At 36.3% G+C, this 18,812-nt stretch overlaps 1 protein-coding gene across 1 annotated transcript; it reads right to left on the bottom strand.

Moving 5' to 3' along the window:
* Positions 1-4,382: 4,382 nt before the first annotated feature.
* Positions 4,383-13,201, bottom strand: LOC121406884 (carboxypeptidase B-like). The gene is made up of 8 exons (XM_041597755.1): positions 12,947-13,201; positions 12,217-12,318; positions 11,195-11,305; positions 10,551-10,664; positions 9,398-9,488; positions 8,475-8,692; positions 5,733-5,817; positions 4,383-4,796 (listed from the first exon to the last, which is right to left on the bottom strand). Exons 1-8 carry the CDS (start codon positions 13,199-13,201, stop codon positions 4,561-4,563), a joined length of 1,212 nt encoding a protein of 403 aa, XP_041453689.1. The 3' UTR covers positions 4,383-4,560.
* Between the last annotated feature and the right edge of the window lie 5,611 nt (positions 13,202-18,812).

Below are 18,812 nucleotides of genomic sequence, written 5' to 3'. Positions count from 1 at the left end.
TCTTTTTCAATCTTTTCAATTCTTTTATTTCATTTCCATTCAAAACATAATACAAAGTAATACAAAGCAATGTAAATCAAGTACAATTTTATAGGGCATTCTTACTTCGTAAAACAGAAAAAACAGTATAATATAGAGCATAAATGGAAATGAGGGGGATCCACTAAACAGCAAAGCTTGTAGAGTGTGGATCCCCCTTGGAAATGAAGAAATTATAGTTGACTTATTCTTATATGCGTACATGCATGTATTACAGGAAAGAAAAGGAGAACAAAAGAAATCATATTGATGCAAACATGTTCAGGGGCCGGGGTGTTCAACCCCCGGCCCCTACAATTTTCTTTTATACCCACCTCCACCTAAAAATTTGTCGAAGACCTTTTTTTTTTGCTTGTCAAATTTTGTCGATAAGACGTAAATTTTTTAGTGAAGCCCTTTTTCTTTTTTTTGCTTGTTGGTAGGAAACGATTTAAAATTTGAAGTGAAGACCTTTTTATTTTATTATTTATTTTTGGTTGTCAGCATTGATTTAACATTCAGCTTAACCCCCCCCCCCCTTGAAAAATCCTGCTACGCTACTGATTATCAGTGCATGTAGACATTTTACAGTACGAACCAGGGAGAAAAAACAGATGATAGAGGACAATGAAGGGGGTATTTTGGTTTTTTTATATTCAAAAGTTCATTTTTCTAATACATGTGGGCATTATATTTAGGTTGTTAGATTTTATTCACAAATGAGTTATTTTACTTTATTTTTAAGAGGGTCTACTCGGTAAGTGGCCACAGTGACACTTTCATCTTACATAAGAATATGGTGGACGATTAAAATCTTATCAGAAAGAGATAGTGGAAAGAGGGTCTACTCGGTAAATGGCCTAAGTGACGCTTTCATCTAACAGAAGAATATGATGGAAGATTAAAATTTTATCAGAAAGTAAATATATAGAGTGGAAAGTCTGTCTTTTATACGATTATTTGGATCTCGCCTCCGACTTCGGAGGCAAGGCCCTACTGGAGAAATTGAAAAGAATAACATCAAGACGTCTGTCTCGTTCCTTAAACAATTATTTCACACTTCTTAAACAGTTAATGTTTTAGAATCCTGTTAATGATGAGGGTTTTTATAATGATATAACTTATCATGTACAGCTCGAAATGTCGTGAAAATTAATATTCATCACATAGCACGAATTATATAACTTGACTTATTGTTTTGATTATTCATGATTTAAAAGGGTGTAATAAATAAATTCGTGAAGTTCACACGTTATCCTGAATGATGGGGCATTTGTATGGAGTATTTTGTCATGTAAATAGACTTTTTTAAAAGCTAGATATTTAAATAACAATGTGGCACAAGTTAAATAGCAGTAAGCCAGTCAGTTTATCTGGCGTCGATTTGTGCATGATCGAGTGTAACCAGGCATGCACGCAAGGCTCTCAATGATCATGGATCTGCTCAATACCCCCAAAACACGCCGCTCATCGACTTGGCGGCGAGTTTTTACTCTCGAGATTCATACCTCGGTCACATTTGCTCTACCATGTCTACGGCAGCCGTACGGTGAGTCGAAAACAGCCGTTTTATTCATTTTTTTCAAACCACATAAGTGTAGCTGGTGCGAAAAATGTTAAAACGGCTGTTTTAGACTTGCCGTACTGCCGCCGTATAGAGCAAGTGTGACCGAGGTATAAAGTCGACCGCACACCTTACGATTGGTCTGCGACGGGGCGACCCGATTTCAGAATAAAATGCAGTAGGATTTGATGCTAAAATTGAGACTTGGAACATCTTCCTGTGTAATGTTCTAAATCATCGTACGAATACCTATGTTCAAATCTGTGACTATGCTATCATCCTTCTTAGAATAAAAGCGAATTTGATATCTAGTCGTAATGACGTCATAGCAGTCGTATGATTGGCTACGATTTGAAACTAACTTGGCCTTTACTCCAAAATCTTTCAAAATTGCTATATTAGTATTCTTTCAATTAATTTTAGCCTCACATGAAATGATATGTTCCAATCACATTTTCAGAAAATGAGCTAAATGCGATTTGTTCCGAAATCGGATCACGAACAGTCGTAAAGTGTGCGGTGGCCTTAAGCCATATTGAACCATAAAGATGGCGGTTTTTTAAAACCAAATTAAGCACGGCCCTGCACTGGGAAAGGTTTTACACAACACAGTCACTTTATTTGAATGACGTAATGACATGAGAAGAATTGAGAGGGGTGCAAAACATGGACATTTTTTTCTAAAAGTGTGGACGAAGTGCAAGAGAACTTTTGGGGTTTTGTATAATGCAGTTCTAATTTGATGCTAGATTTTGACATAATATTAAACAAAACAATATCATAAATCACCCTTTTCCATTCATTTTTTTCCTTCTCTCTTTTTCTTCCTTTTCCATTTCTTTCTTCTCTCTTTCCCTATTCTCTTTTTCCCGTTTCTATTTTTTTGTAATTTTCCCAGTTAAATCCTCCAGAGGAGGGGGGGGGGGTGCACTTGGACGAATGCCTTTCGGTTGCTCCGCCAATGGGTTCGTCAGTAAGGCGAATCAACGTAGAGGTCCGCTGAATTGCTCCAGCAACTAATGCTCCGGGCTTTAGGGTTAGGGTTGGAAAAGGGAGTTTACGTTATGTTTACACTGTGAAAAAAAAGAGTAAATTTACGTTGGTCATTTTTTTGTTGGGTAATATATACGTTGGTTATTGTTTTGTTGGGCATTATGTGCCCAATACTTAGGCAAATTTTTACTCTGCCGCTGCCAAAATACAGATGTCCAATTGTTGGGCTAGTAATTGCCCTGCTGAGTGGTAAATGTTGCGAAACTTTACGATCACGAGTTGCGCTTGCAGCATGCTACACACGGTCGATAAGATATGGAGGAGCTTCTAGATGACTGGGGGCTGGGGAGCCTCGCTGAATCTTTCATAGATGAGTTGCTTAAACGTTTTTTTAATTTTTTTATTTTGGACTTTACGTTAAGCATAATTTGTAAGGAATTTGTCAGAATAGGCCTACATACATGACATATATCTGACGCTGTTTTGTTTTTGCTTCACTCACTTGAGATATGCACTTGCACTTGTATGCAGCGTTATTGTGCATGCAAAGCACTTTCGGATAAGGTCTCTGGATCGACACGGACCAGGTACACGAAGTGAGTGTAGGCCTTGCCCAGATGTTGGGTTAATAACTTTATTAAAAAGTTGGGCAAATTAATGTCCCCCAAAATGTAGTTCAAAATATTACCCAACAGTTGGGCACATTAATGCCCCAACAACGTTGGGTAAAATATTGCCCAGTAGTTGGTAGGGTTGACTATCGGCCCAACGTTGGGCAAAATATTGGGTAAAATATTGCCCAATTTTTTCACAGTGTAGGGTAGCGTATATTGGTAAATCCAAGGTTGAATTTAATCATTCGGTTAGTGTGTGGAATTTATAGCGGAGCAATATTCGTCAGAGAAAATATAATGAAACTCACAATAGGCCTACATCTCTCTCCCCCCTTTCCCCTCCTCTCACCCCCCCCCCATATTGCCTCCCTCTCTTTTTCACTACAACAGAAAGCAACTCATATCGAAGATTTGATAAAGCTGATTGACAAAGTAAATGTATAATCATGATTAGCAATCTAACACTGATTCTAGGAAGGGTAATTGCTGTACTTCATTTACCCAATATGGGGAAGAAATTTCACTTTACTTTTCGAATAGTGGCAGAATTAGGGCTACTTCACTGTCATTGACTGTTTCATGTGATTAATGAGATTTCGCCTCTAAACATTTTCATTAGATTTATGAGAGTCCCCCTAATTTGATTCTCATTTTATATGTTGTTTTAAATAATTTAATACGCATATTCAGGGGGGAAATAAGCAAAATTGTTGCACCTATAGGCCGATGGTTTGTATATGATCTCCATGGTACTGGCGATAAATGACTATTTTGGAAGAATTTGTGAGGTGCCTGCTTAATTATACATTCTGCAATACCTGTCTGTAATATTACAATTAAAAAGTGATAACAGGGGCCACATGCGAATTCCTCACAAGATTCAATATCAACCCATTCTGGCTAACCTGTCAATAAGATGTTTTGGGGTATTTTAAAAATGAATTCCTGCCATCAATTTCTTACTATTTAACGAACTTGGAATTAAACCCCCAACCTTCAGGTATAGTTTTAATGTTTTTTTTTCTAAAAATTTGACGCCACCTCCATGATATATCCGTTGTTGGTGTGGAAAAGGTGTGGAAAAGGGAATATTGCCAACCAAGAAGGTCTGATGAATATTTTTTTTCATTAAAAATATTTCAGGACCCTATATGAATATTTTTTAGTCATCCAGTATTTTTTCTAACACGAAATGCGTGGTTTCAATCAATACTATCTCACAAAATCAGATAATTCAGTAAGATAAAGACATCGATCTGTAAAACTTTGAAGTAACCATTTCTTGCTTAACCTTTGAATAACTGATAAATCATTAAATTAGCGATGTTATAGATAATAAGCTCGTAAATGAACGGTGTTTATCAAGGTTGTTTATTGAACGGTAGCACTCATCTCGTTCAGGACATGAGCCCCGAGAGCGCGCACGGCAGCGTGCATCTCTTCGTAACTTGGTTGTATTTGATCCGCAGGGAGAAGAAATCCGTGTTGGCCTTCATCGCGCAACTCTACAGTAAAGGAATACTTGGCCCCCAGTCCACCATCAGTGTTGCCCCCGTGTGTGGAAAAGGTGCCATAACCCCAGTCGCTGGTCACACCAGAACAGGCATCTGAAAGTAAAGAATTTTTCACTGTAAGAGTCTAAAAAATATACAAAGTGGCTCGAGACAAGGGCGGATCCATATTTCATATTTTAAAATGTTTTGTTATTTATTTATTCATTTATTTGTCTATTTACTTTGTTTAGGGATGGCAAAGATAATATATGTAGCAGTATCTTCACTTTATCCTTATTTTCAAAGGGGGTGGACACCAGAGCAACTTATTGATCTAAGTTTCAATCAGGGCCTGTGCCTGCAGACTAGGCACCCCCCCCCCTGAGAGGCACAATTAAAATTTGTAATGTAAAAATGCCGTTAAAACGGAAGTGTGCCCCCCCCTTTAGAAAGTGAGGACTTTTTTTTGCTTGTCAAATTTTTCCTCGGGAAAATGTGCCCCCCCCCTTATTGGAAAACCCTGAGAGGGGCGTTTATCATTACATGACTGTGTACAAAATTGAACAACAACAACAACAACAAATATGTATTAGGAGGGAGAAGGTTGACGCAATAAGCTGTTATTTTCGTCAGGATGTTGTACTTCGCGAATTTCGCAACTTGCCGTTGAGACGAACATTAAAAAATACTCAATTACATTGACATGGTTGGCAAGCAATGCTTGATTTACCTAAAATTATCTTAAAAAAATAAATATTGTAATTTTCCACGAAAATAATTAAGGTTTCATTAACATGATTAACCCCTTTATAGTTATGCATCTTGATACGAAGAGTAGGAGGATGATAAAGAGGAGAGAAGAAAAATAATAAAATGGAAAGAAAAAGAAGTAGAAGAATGGGAAGGGGGAGAAGAAGAAAAACAAGAAGAAGAGCGAAGAAAAAGGGAAGATGAGGAGCAAAGAAATACTGTCAACAAAGAGGGGGAAAACGAATTTTAAAAAAAGAGAGAAAAAGAGGCGAACGAGATAGAAAATAGAAAATATCTCACACAAAATGTCTGCCCCGGCCCCGTAATTGTATACAACACCATGTGTATCTTTGATGGCCGACTGCATCTCCAAAGCCAACGCCATCTATTATGGATGATTAAAAGAAAGAAAACAAAACATCTCAAACTTAGTTAACATCACACTTCCCATAAAGCCTTGAAAGGGATGTCCATCGTAACATAAAGTCCGTTTGATGTAAACATAAGATAATACAAACATATTGATCAATTTGATGAAACCCATTTTCAATTTGAAGTTTGTATTTTAACATACTATAAATTCTTATCTTTTAATAGTTCGCGGTGAATATGTACTGTAATAATGTGTCTAATAATAAATTACGTGCACAGAATAATTTTCAACTTTCTTAGAAAGTGGAATGATACCGAAAGCGTATGACATGACATATTGAGGAGCTGCTTGCAATGACGTCATAAAATGTACACGTTAAACATCATTTTCCGTTTTTATTTAGACAAGATTGATACTGTTGCGGTGAATTTTCCCATTATTAAGCTATTTAAAAAAAAAAGTATTACATCGATTACATGGAAGAGCCGTGGTGTAGTGGTTCTGACTCTCGCCTTGTAAACAGAGGGACGTGTGTTCGAATCCAACCGCGGTCTAGAGTCCTTTGGCATGGCGTTAATCCACACTTTGTCACTCTCGACCCAGGTGCTAAATAGGTACCCGGTAGGATGCGAAAGATATTGTATGTTTGATTTTGCCAGCGCCATAATGAGGTTGCGATGAATGCAAGGAATGCTCCCCAGGGAGTGGAAATTGTGCACTTTTCGTGCGGGATTGAAATGAATCCAATGACCGGGGTAATAATATGCTGTAACGCGCTTTGGGCCATTCTGGGAAAAGCGCTTTATAAGAATTGGGTATTATTATTATTATTTACATGTTAACATTGTTATAAGGTGATGATTAGTCTAGTCATACTACAAATTATCTATGAAGAGAGGATGCAAATGATTAGAAGTGCGGTTACAGAAGGCTAATGAAGAGAAATACGTAAGAATGTGCATGGTGCCGAAGCCTGATGAGTTTGTTTAAAATCTCATAAAATAAAACAAAAATACAGAATATCAAAATATTAAAACGCAATAGCCCATAAAATAAAACAAAAATATGGAATATCAAAACTAGGTAGGCCTATTTGTAAAGCTTAGATTAACTTTTTTCATTTGATGGAAACGATGGGTGAATAATGAACATTATAAGTTGAATACAAGTTTCTTTAAATTGTACAAACAATTTATTTGGGGGAAAGCATGTAAATTTCTGAGAATAAAATCACATTTCTAGAAAGTTCAGTTTATGTACTTTCATAAATCTTAATGAAGAAATGTGAGCAAGGAAAGGGAATAGTCTCTCTGTTTGCCCCCTATAAGTATGTTTGCACTTTCATAAAACGATGAGTTTTCACCCCAATACTGCTTACCATATAATATAGCTATCATGGCTATACGGCACTGGCAGTCCGCGTGAACTAGGATTTGTCTTGTGTAATTATGGAGATGCAAAGATTATTCTTGTTTACCGTATATAAGTCGCTCATAAAATCATTCGTATTATATGTGAAACTCACAATCCCCAAGATCCTAAACATCCGAGACTTTCAATTTTTCCATTCATTTTAAAACATCCAATATTTACTGCACATTTGGTGATTCCAAGTTCAGTGAATATAATATATAGCTACTGGTGTCAATTTTGAGAGCACAATAATTGATTGCCTTCCCATGCTTGTATAAGCCTAACGTTAGTTGAAAACAAACATCATACGCATTGCGTTATGGATATAGCTCAACACCTCGTGAAACTTTCCCCAGAAACAGCTTTATGAATTGAATTGAATTGAATTTATTACAGAACGTCACTGGCAATTGCCAACATTTTGTTCAAAACAAGAAAATATATAACAGATAAACAAAAACAAAATAGTATTTGATGTCAAACAAAACAAAAGACAAAATCAAAACAAAACATAGCAAAACAACTTATATATACAAATATACACTATAAACATAGGCATTATTCGGGTACTCATTTTAACAATGAGTAAAATAAGCTGATGTCCAAGAAAGGACAAGGAAAACAAAAGGAAAGTGGGAGAGGAAAGGGAAATAAAGAGGAAAGAAGTTCGAAAATAGAGAGGGCGGGAGAGAGGAAGAGTGAGAAGAATGGCATCACATGTAAACTTATTGTGTAAGAATATTGCGAATGTATTACTTCAAAGTGTTTGCCGGTTGATATTTTTAGTACTCAGAATTCCCCCCTAATATTAATTATGTTTTGGACAAAAGAACAAAATAATTTAATCAAAGCATCAGTTTCCAATTTCATGATGTAAATAAATTTTTCCTGGCACTCCATTTCAGTAAACCTAATATTAAAGGTACTTATCTTTTCAAAAAAATCTTTGCGCAAATCATTATATTTGTTACATTTCATTATAATGTGAAACTCATCCCCGACCAAATTCAAATTACAATCCTCACAAAATCTCAGGTTAGATGGTATCTTCTCCGGTCTTTTGTACATCCCTGTTTCTATTGGTAGATTATGAGCGCTCAGTCGGAGCTTGGTTATATATTTTCTCAAATTGACATTGTGTATTGAACATAAATATGTTTATGTTACACTGATGTAATCATCGACCGAACACCAATACCAACACCGAATGGTCAACACCGGACTTCAAATCCTCCAGTTAACACTTTGTAACTCACCTGGTCATCATAGTCTTCGGTGCGAGGTTCGGACTCTAGGTACGACCACGGTGCGATGATCAACTGCGAGTAGCTGTGGAAATCAATGAACACGATGAAGTCCTGCCCGTCATCTTTCTTCTTTCTCAAGAAATCTATGGCGTTGAAAACTTCGATCTCGGAGACGGCTCTTTCGCCTCGATAGGTATCTGAACATTCCCAAGTGCTGGCCCCGACACCTTCGTAAAGACATCATTTTCTTGCAATTAGTTGAAATAATAAAAAAAATACTGGTGGGTCTTGAGAACACAATGTCTTTTTAAAATGATTCTGAAAGGAAAGTTTGCTTCCTGTAACATTTTCGTTTACAAGAATATAGCCTCTGCAGTCGACATAACTGACTGATTAATGTGACCCCTCCCCCTTAACGCTCTTTTCTTTAAAAAAATATATAACTAGAACACAAGAACGGATCACCAGTGGTGAGTAAATTTGTGTGGGCCTATAGGTTTGGAAAAAATAATACCCCCCATATGGGACACGTTTACCCGGGTACGAAATCTATAGTACATCGTAGAGAAAAACGTTTTCGATTCGCAAGAAGACTACTCACTGCGCTGGGCAAATTTATCGCGATGATTCTGAAAAATCGCAAAAAGAACTGTCATTTGAATCACGATCACGATCGCCTCATTTCTCTTTTTTTATTTGTTCTGTCGGCACACGCGAAACACGTTCATAGATGCGAAATGAGCAGAAGAACATTGAGGAGCACAAAATGGCGCATGTGGCAAATTCCTACTTCTATGCTTGTACACAAAATATAAGCTGGGTACCGTAACATGGTTTGTTGTACATTGTAGCAAAAGAAATAAATCATAGAAAATTTTTTCTACAATCAATGCTATAAGCTTTGTGTTATTTTACTTAAAACACATAAATACCTCCCCATTCGTAGGGCCAGTTTCTATTTGGGTCGGTACCAATGCATGCTGATTTGGCGTTCAGTGAGCGGGTCTTACGCCACATTCGATCCTGAAAAATAACATTGAGATAATCTTTTAAAGAAAAAAAATCTAATAGAATAACGAACAGTGCATAGATTAAAAAAGGATAATCAAATTGAAGACTGAAGGGAACATACAATTTGAAAGACTAATCACGTCTCAACTAAATAGAATCGTGATTTTTTTCAATGTTTGAGGAATGAGCAGAGAATTAATGACACGAAATGATTATTTGTGTATATCTATAATTTGTTCACATTGTCTCTATATAGTATGAGTTGTTCACGTAATGTTATTTTTTAGGTAAAATATTAATAAAACTTTTTGCCTTATTAACAATAGAATAGATAAATAAACAGCTTTATGTTGAAAAGTGAAGTAGAAAATTGTACCTATATACGACTGATCGTTCATTGCGATTTCAAAAGCAGGCATAAGTTAATCTAATTCATTCAGGAAAGGATGGTGCACAATATACGGGTTCAATAGTACAAATCATTTTGATTTCAAATATAGATAATTATCATTTAAGATGTTTACGTATGTATATATTCTTGCAGTTATTTATTTTGATCAAGTCAAAATAATGTTTAAACATCTGTGCATATATACAATGTATGTTACGTTACTCGAAAAAAATGTTATGATATTGTACTGATGTGTTGAATGAATTGAATAAATAACAACTTAAAACATGGAGCTAACAGAGAACAAAACCAAACTCAGCGTCAAATGAAATAATATTCATTGGGTGATCAAGAAAATAGACAAGATATTCAGTTTTTTTTCTCCAACAACACCATAAGTCTAACACACGCAACCGCTTTGCGAAAGTCTGCCTGTAAAATTATTCACAGGTAGACCGGGCGGGATTCGAACCCAGTACCTCTGGGTTACTAGACCATAGTCACAACCACTATACCACCAGAGTGCTCTTAGTAGTGACCTGGGTTCAAGCTATCCCATAGCAGCAGTTGTGTGTATTACCTTTGTGGCATTGTTGAAGAAAAAATGAATATCTTATAACTAATCGTCATTTTAACACCGTATACGCGTAAAATGATATAGATTATCAAATTATTTTTCATACCGATAGCCATGTGTAGCTGTAGCCGTCTACATTCAGAGATGGGATGATGTACCAGTCTAGGTTGTCGAACATTTCGACCACGAGGTTATCACCGTTGTCGTATTCATCAAGAAGCTAGAAAAAGAAGAAAAAACTTAGATGGTTGAGAGAAAGACAGGGTCATGCAAGCTAATTAACATTGTCCATGCCAGTAAAAATTAATGGATGATAATATTAAAGGTTTAGTAGTGACGATGACGATGATGATGGTGCTGAAGATGGTGATGACGATGATGCTGATGATGATGTTGATGATGATGATGATGGTGATGATGATGATGCTGATGATGATGATGATGATGATGATGATGATGATGATGATGATGATGATGGTGATGATGATGACGATGATCACGATGACCATCATCATTATCATCATCATCATCATGATTATAATAAGGCTGCTTATAATGACGGTGATGGTGATGGTAATGATAATCATATTACAACATCAACAACAATGACAATAATAATGATATAGTCAAATGAATAATAACAATTGATATTGATTGATTATAACAATGATTATTCCCTCCTCTCTAGTCCCGATCTCCCACTCTCTCGCTCTCTCTCCCTCTCTCTCTTTCCCCTTCCTTTCTATATACCTTCTGAGTGAATCCCATGACAGTAGCCGGTGAGATCCATTCTCGAGCATGAATGCCACCTTCAAACCAGACAGCGCGAGGATTTGCATCATGGCTTCCAGTTCCCCGGATCTGAAACACAAAATGAAAATGAACTGCATGGAATAGTCATATATTATTTTCTCAGCTACATTAAGAGGAGTCAACCTTCATTCATTTTATTTGCAATGAAGGTTGCAAATTAACTCTAAAAAAGAGAAATGTTAACTAAACATTTGAAGGTTGGAGGAATGACAACATTTTCTAAATGTTGCATTTACCACTTTTAATGGTTCTACCCAACACTTAAAATGTTGGATTCAGCTTTATACAAGGTTGGATGTAACATTTGGAAAAGGTTGACACTCCTCCAACCTTTCAAATGTTGAGTTTAACATTCGAAATTTTTAGAGTGTTTCTTCGCTCTCCTTCTAGAATATAATATACCAATTACGTCTAAATAGAAAAAAAATCATATTTTGCCTATTAAAACGAAAAATTTGTCTAACAAGTGTAATAGAAAGGGTAGGTTAAGAAAATTATATTAGATTATAAAACGTGGATAGGGCAACATGTCGCAACCGTAAGACAGGGAGAATTGGATTAGTCGCGGCAGGAATATATTTGATGAAAGATAGAAATGTACCATATATAGCCATGAACTCAATAGCGACGGTGATCAAAATAAAAAATGTTTTTGATCAAATTGAATAAAATGATAGCCATCAGTGATTAATTAAAAATATTAAGTATTAATTGATTCAGTGTTTCCCTTCTAGCGTTCCATACTTGTTATGACTGCATATTTAGATTGTTTGGATGAATCTGAATTTATAATAAGGATTATTGTTATTATTCCCTCTACCAAATATGGATTGCTTGAAAAATATTTTTATTTTAGTTTTGCTACGTAACAAATCAATTGCATGATTCTACGCCCCCCCCCCCCCTTTTAAAATAATAATAAAAAAGATCGGTTGGTGTCAAGTTAAGAATCTACATACCTTTATTCCTTTAATGGGCCGTCCTTCGTATGAATACCCGAGTAGGAACGATTCGACAATATGACTGTATTCAGTAGCTACGTCATCTACCCACTGCATAATCTGTGAGAAATTAAAAAAAATCAGTAAAAATCTTTACTGGTGCTTGATACTCATGGTATGGTCGTATGGAGAAATAAAAACGTGCTGTTTACTTCTTGTTTAGTAATGAAAGTAATATTATTATTTCATTATTATCATTATGACTGTTATTATTATTGTTATCATTATTATTCATCACTATTATCATTATTATTATCATTATTATCATCATCATCATCAGTATCATCATCACATCATCATCATCATTATCATCATCATCATCATCAACATCATTATTATTTGGTAGCTTTAGAACCATCCACCCAAATCAACTATTAAGACACTTTCTGGTGCTTGTATACACTCATGATACACGTGTCGGGAAATGAAAACGTGCAGCTTATTTCTTGTTAAGTATGAGCAACATATACCGCCGTATAAAAATGATGGAAATTCTCCCTCCACCACTCACTTCTCTTCCTTCTTTCTTCCTCACTAATCCTCTTATACGAGACTGATTTCAGTGTAAATTTGAAACGACCATGGCATAAATCCTCATAAAATTAATGGAAACTTTGCTACACATACTTTTTACTTTCCAATTTCAGAGAGGTTTATTTTTCGTTATTGATTCAAATATATCAAGTACCTCTTCGTACGTATGATAAACATTATAATCGAAGCCACTCAGTGCAGTCCCACTCAATCGCCCATTTTCCCGCCGTTCTGATAGTTCTGACATCTGACTGGACACAAGTTTGCCTACGTCATCTATCATGACGTGGTAGCCCAGCCCCCTGTGCTGCAGGAGCGTGCGCAGAAGGTTTTGGAGATCAGGTCGTACCATAATATCGACAGGGTGGTTTACTCTTTTAAGAACGGGAGTCCAAAAGTCAAACTGCATATTGCCAAAAGAAAAAATAACATGGAGTTAGTCATTGGTATTTTGCGGACTAGTCCTGACGAGGGAGCCAGAATAGCTTATCAACTCAAACAATGTCGTGCAAACAAGATAAAACGAGCGTCTATTACTGAGGTGTAGTCAGCTGGAGAGGTTCTCATGCTTGTAAATTATTGATGAAAGCAGATTAATCTGGTCCTCGGGAATGCCACAAAAGTTTTATTTCATTAAAAGAAGACATAGTTTACACGCATTTAAGAAATATGAAATGATTATGAATTGTTACAGTTAGGGCCCCTAGGGGGGGGATAATTGGACTGACATGACGCCATCGGTATTGTATATTCATGATGACATAACTCTTCCCCCCAAATAATGTCAGACTTTAAAAATCAACGAATTCCTTAATGTTCAGATTTTGCGAAATTTTCATCGTTTTGCTCGTATAATTGTTTAACTTCTGAAGATTTTTTATTAATGCCCAAAAAAGGGAAAAAGTGTAGATGTTTCATGGTAAACCATATATTTTATTTAGGACTTGTGTTGGTCCTATTAAGGACCAACCAAACTCGACATTCCGACAAGCGTGTTTTTGTCATGCAGGATAATGTATAACTTCACACTATTTATTCAAATGTTACTATTATCTGCCTGGAGTATACCCCTTCGAGATTTCTTACCTCGTCTCCCCTCGTCCGTTCAAGTTCACCGAGCCATTCAACATGTTGATATGTCGCTGGTATTATCCGCCATACTTGATGTCTTAAAATGAAACAGGGGTATTAAAGGTTATTATGAATACCACTGTGCACTGTTAGAAAATTTATCCTTAAAATAAAAGAAGTTCCTGCAGCAGAGTCTCGAGATCATCTGTAATCTTATTGAATTGCGTAATCTTACAGGAATTTGGTATTTGGTGTATGGAATCTTACAAATTTCCTTGAATAAAATACCCTTTTCCTTTTTTTTAACAGACCTGTTATGTTAAATTGCAGAAAAATTCCTGTTTTATGAATTTACAGAATGATTCTGTTATTGCTTTCTGCAAAATCTTCTGTTTATTTTCTGTAAAATCACGGGGTTTTTAACAGTGTGAACACGATGAGAGGATGGGCGCCAATGGGTAAGATTTGACCTCCTCGTATGTTACTTTTTTTTTATCAAGAAGAGGAGAAATTGAGATACAAGAAAGAATAGTATTGAAAAAGAGTGATGTGCTATCCGGAGGATGCTTGGGGGGAGGTCATGTCCACCTTAGTTCATTTTCATTTTTTTACAGCAGCCTAGGGGGTCGTCGTGGGTCCCCCCTCCTCTTTGCCGGGACAAGGACATCAGCCAATGTCTCTCGTCGGAATTTCAATTATTTTAGGCGTAAGTCAGCCATTGGCAAAATGCTTATTTTTCGAGAGCCTTTAAAGTGCCATCGACTTGACGACTTGGCAAGATACTTTATCTTGCCATGTCGATATAATAATCTTATTTTGTGTCGACATGGCGAGATAAGTTATCTCGCCAAGTCGACTTGTAAAAAGTTGTATGTCGACATGGCGAGATACGTTATCTAGCCAAGTCGACTTATAAAAGTCGTATGTCAACATGGCGAGATATTCTATCTTCCCAAGTCGATTTATAAAACATGGCGAGATATGAAGTGTCCGAGGCACGGCGAGAGTCCAAATATCATGAATATCTCGCCAAGTTGACATATAACTTTTAATACGTCAACTTGTCAAGATAAATATTTCTCGCCATGTTGAATATAACTTTTTATAACTCGACTTGGCTAGATAACGTATCTCGCCATATCGACATATAACTTTTTACAAGTCGACTTGGCGAGATGACGTATCTCGCCATGTCGACATAATAAGGCTATAATGTCAACATGGCAAAATAAAGTATCTCGCCATGTCGTCAAGTCGATGGTACTTTAAAAGCTCCGTAGGTTTAGGTCAATCAGGTGACTGTTTTTGTTTTACTTTGTCCATTATCTTGATCGTCATAAAATAGAAAAATATATGTCTTTATCGGTCGCACTGGCCTTGAGAAAATTTCATTTAGGTATTCAATGAATTGAATACTTTACGAGGCATAGCACTCGGAACAGTGATCAATTAAAAATTCATATGAGCGTTTATGTTTTAATGATTAAATGTTTCATTGATTTCATGATCAGCAGAATAATAAACAATCAGTAACATTAATTACAATACTACAAAACAAAACATATCAACAACATTAAAATAATAATAATAATAGTACTATGGTGCCTATAATAATGATAAAGAAATCTGCCATGGGGAGTTTTGAAATTTGACATTTATACAATCTACAATAATGGACATTTATAAACGATTCAAAATGTTTTGGAGGTCAAATTTCCATTTCTAAACATGAATATGGAGTTTTCTTTCTTTTAAGCCAGATAATACTCAGTTTCCTTTTGTTTTCCCATGTATACCTTACAAGGGCGCCGGAAGCGGGGGGGGGGCAGGGGGGGCACTTGCCCCCCCCCCAATAAATTTTTGGGGGGGCAAAACGAGATTTTGCCCCCCCCCCAATGTCCCCCCCTGAAAGTAGAAAAATGATAAATTATTTAAGGACAAAAGTAAACGAAGGCACTTTTCTTCCTGAAAATTGTCATTTCCATTGTCAAAAATGAAAAAAATTTGCCCCTGACGGTGCAAATACATTATCATAGTAAGCCTCGCGTCTTTTGACGAACAGTTCCTCTGTGAAACATACCATTTATAAGCCCCTTTTCCATCTTATTACAGTGTGATAACGTTTAACCTTTCAATGAATAGGGGAAGGCGGGGTAAGTTGTGACAGTTTTTGCTTTTTGCATGTTAGAATTGATATGATTAAAAATCTTGTCGAAATAAGTACCTTGCCTTGAAATTTAATTCTTCCGGAATATTTTCCACCTATATATAACTTTCTATCCCCACACTGAAAGTCATCGTGACCTTTGAAAAAAACGATGTCAAATGGCTCAACTTGCCCCATGTATGGGGTAAATTTGAGCCACCTTCTGGGGTAAAACTATGTACAAAATGTATGAGGGGAGAACCAGCATATCAATATTTTGTTTAAAGTCTTTTCACTTGCTAATTCTCTATAAATACTAACATCCTTTAAAAGGAAAAGAGCAGCCATGTAAATTAACTCCTTTCAGCCAGCATTTCAATCGATTTTTATGGTTTGTTTGTTTTCTAAGATACATTACCATAGGAATTACCATGGCTCAACTTGCCCCATGCTGTTTGGCTCAACTTACCCCAGTCCGAACTTAATGCGATAATTTTGTATCCACACATTTATTATGCATCCATCATATAAAAGACTATGACAAGAATGAAGATCCATACCTGGACTAATAATGTTGTTATCATGTCTTCATTATATTTAAAGACGTGTGTGTTTATAAAGCACTTATCTATTTCACACTCTTTTTTACTTTTTTGGCTGAAATTCATATTTTTCCCTCTAAAAAACTACTTTTTGTTTCAAAGTTGAAAACAATATGGTGGGGTTAGGGGTTATGCTATGGGTCATCAATACATGACACCACCACAATGTCTGACTCATTCATTATTGGCCTGGGGCTGGTGGCTCAACTTGCCCCTATGCTCAACTTACCCCGCCTTCCCCTACATTTCAGACTAAAACCGAATGGCAAATTGATAGTGGTCCACCAATGATTAGGTTTATAACTCTATGATGCTGGCTGTGTCGTCTAACAAACGCGCGGTCGCCCAGAAACGCTCAGACCGGACCCGATATCACTAACGCGCGTGAACACTAGTTACTCATAGAGATGTACATCTCTATGTAGTTACTCGAGCAATCTATGTCATAGCTGTCAAGCCCAGAAACCATAATATCTCGAGAAACTTGTTTCAATTATTTCATTTAAAAAAATATATAAATTGAGTTAATACAGTGATAACAAGTCAGTGCCCTAAAGAAAATACCAAGGTTATTTCAACTCAATATAGACATGTTATCAGAAAATTACACACAGAATAATCATGTGTAGAGGATTATAATTTATAATTTCTGAAAATGGTGAATCCCAGTCGAAAGAAACTTAGAGATAATGTTTAGACATGAAAAAAATAAAATCGTCTGTGAAAGAGTCTTCTTGACCGGACTCATATTATCCGAGATATGAATAAAAATGTAAATAAAGAATATAATAGAAAAAAAATAAGCGTTACAGTACTGCTCTACTCTAAAAAAAAAAAATCTTAAGATATTTTCACAGCCCCGTATTTTCCTCAATTCCTTTTCATTGGCATGATTGGAAGGCGTTTTGTCTGATACTATTTCAGCTCATATGATATAGCACTTATGTATTTTAGATTCCAAAACTCCTTCACATTACCAGTTACTAATCAGAACGAGATGGCAGCTATATGTTCTGTGGTTCATCCCAGCTTTTGTTATTCATGGACGTTTGCAAAAAAAAAACAATCCGGGAGTGGGTGGGGCTGCAAGACCTAAATTTTCGAAGAAACTTAAGAGCGAGGGGGTTTGTGATGGGGAGCTTTTGCATTTTCTAGAATAAAATTGAAGGATTCCGTGCACACTTTTGGTGAATTTTGTGAATTTTGCCCTCTCGATCGGCGGCCACCGGCTGCGTACGGTCATGTTTGTCATCTTAAAGTCTTTAAAAGGCCTATATTACATCGGTTTGAAACAATTTCGTTTGCAATAAGGCTCGTAATTTGCTGGAACTGCGACCCTGATCATGAAGAAACACCAGTCTGGGTCAGAAGGGAGGAAACAGAAGGAGCAAAAAGAACTCCAAGACTGTTTAATTCTCAAGAAATTTATTTTTGAATGCTCTTAGAAACGCAACTTTTATACTCCATTTTTACACAAAGTCCTTACCGTGGGGGGGGGTCCCACAGCCTCTCCCGCTCGATCGCTTCGGTATCTCACGCTGTCAAAAATATTGTGCCCCCTTCGGGATTTTGCCCCCCCCCCCAAACTGAAAGTGTTCCGGCGCGCCTGATACCTTAAAAGAATGGAAGGTTGGTTTATGTTTTGAAATTTACAGCAGTAGATGAAATACTTGAGAGATAACATTAAGTAAGTCAGAATTTTTTAAAGATACAATCGGAGTCTTCTTTCAAGAGGATTAATTGCAAAAGCTCTTTCCACAATCTGGCTCCGGGATCTGGCTGCAAATTCACAATCACAAAAAAAAATTATATCACTATCTCTATTTTCTCTGTCACAAATGACTGTTTAGAAATTGAGTGCGTATGAAGATTTGTCATTGTTTAACGTTATTCCCTAATCGGATTGCAAATCGACCGGAAGCATGTTAATGGCTTTCTATCTTTAATGTATTGTATTCATATCTAAGTCAAAGTTTGCACCTTTTTCTAATTTCATTTTCACTACATAATCTTTTCAGCTTAGCTGTACCAACACAAAGAAAATAAACGAGTGGATCATTTATCATATTCATGATTACACTTACCCTTCATATTTTGCTTCTGAAAAACGACCAACTGCTATAAGTATAAAAATTATTCCCGCCAAATTCATGGTTGCTGATATTCAAATAATCTCTGCTTGCAATATGAGTTCTAAAAAT

This window comes from Lytechinus variegatus, chromosome 2, assembly GCF_018143015.1.
Source record: "Lytechinus variegatus isolate NC3 chromosome 2, Lvar_3.0, whole genome shotgun sequence".
NCBI lineage: Eukaryota > Metazoa > Echinodermata > Echinoidea > Temnopleuroida > Toxopneustidae > Lytechinus > Lytechinus variegatus.
This window is presented reverse-complemented; position numbering and strand designations above follow the sequence as displayed.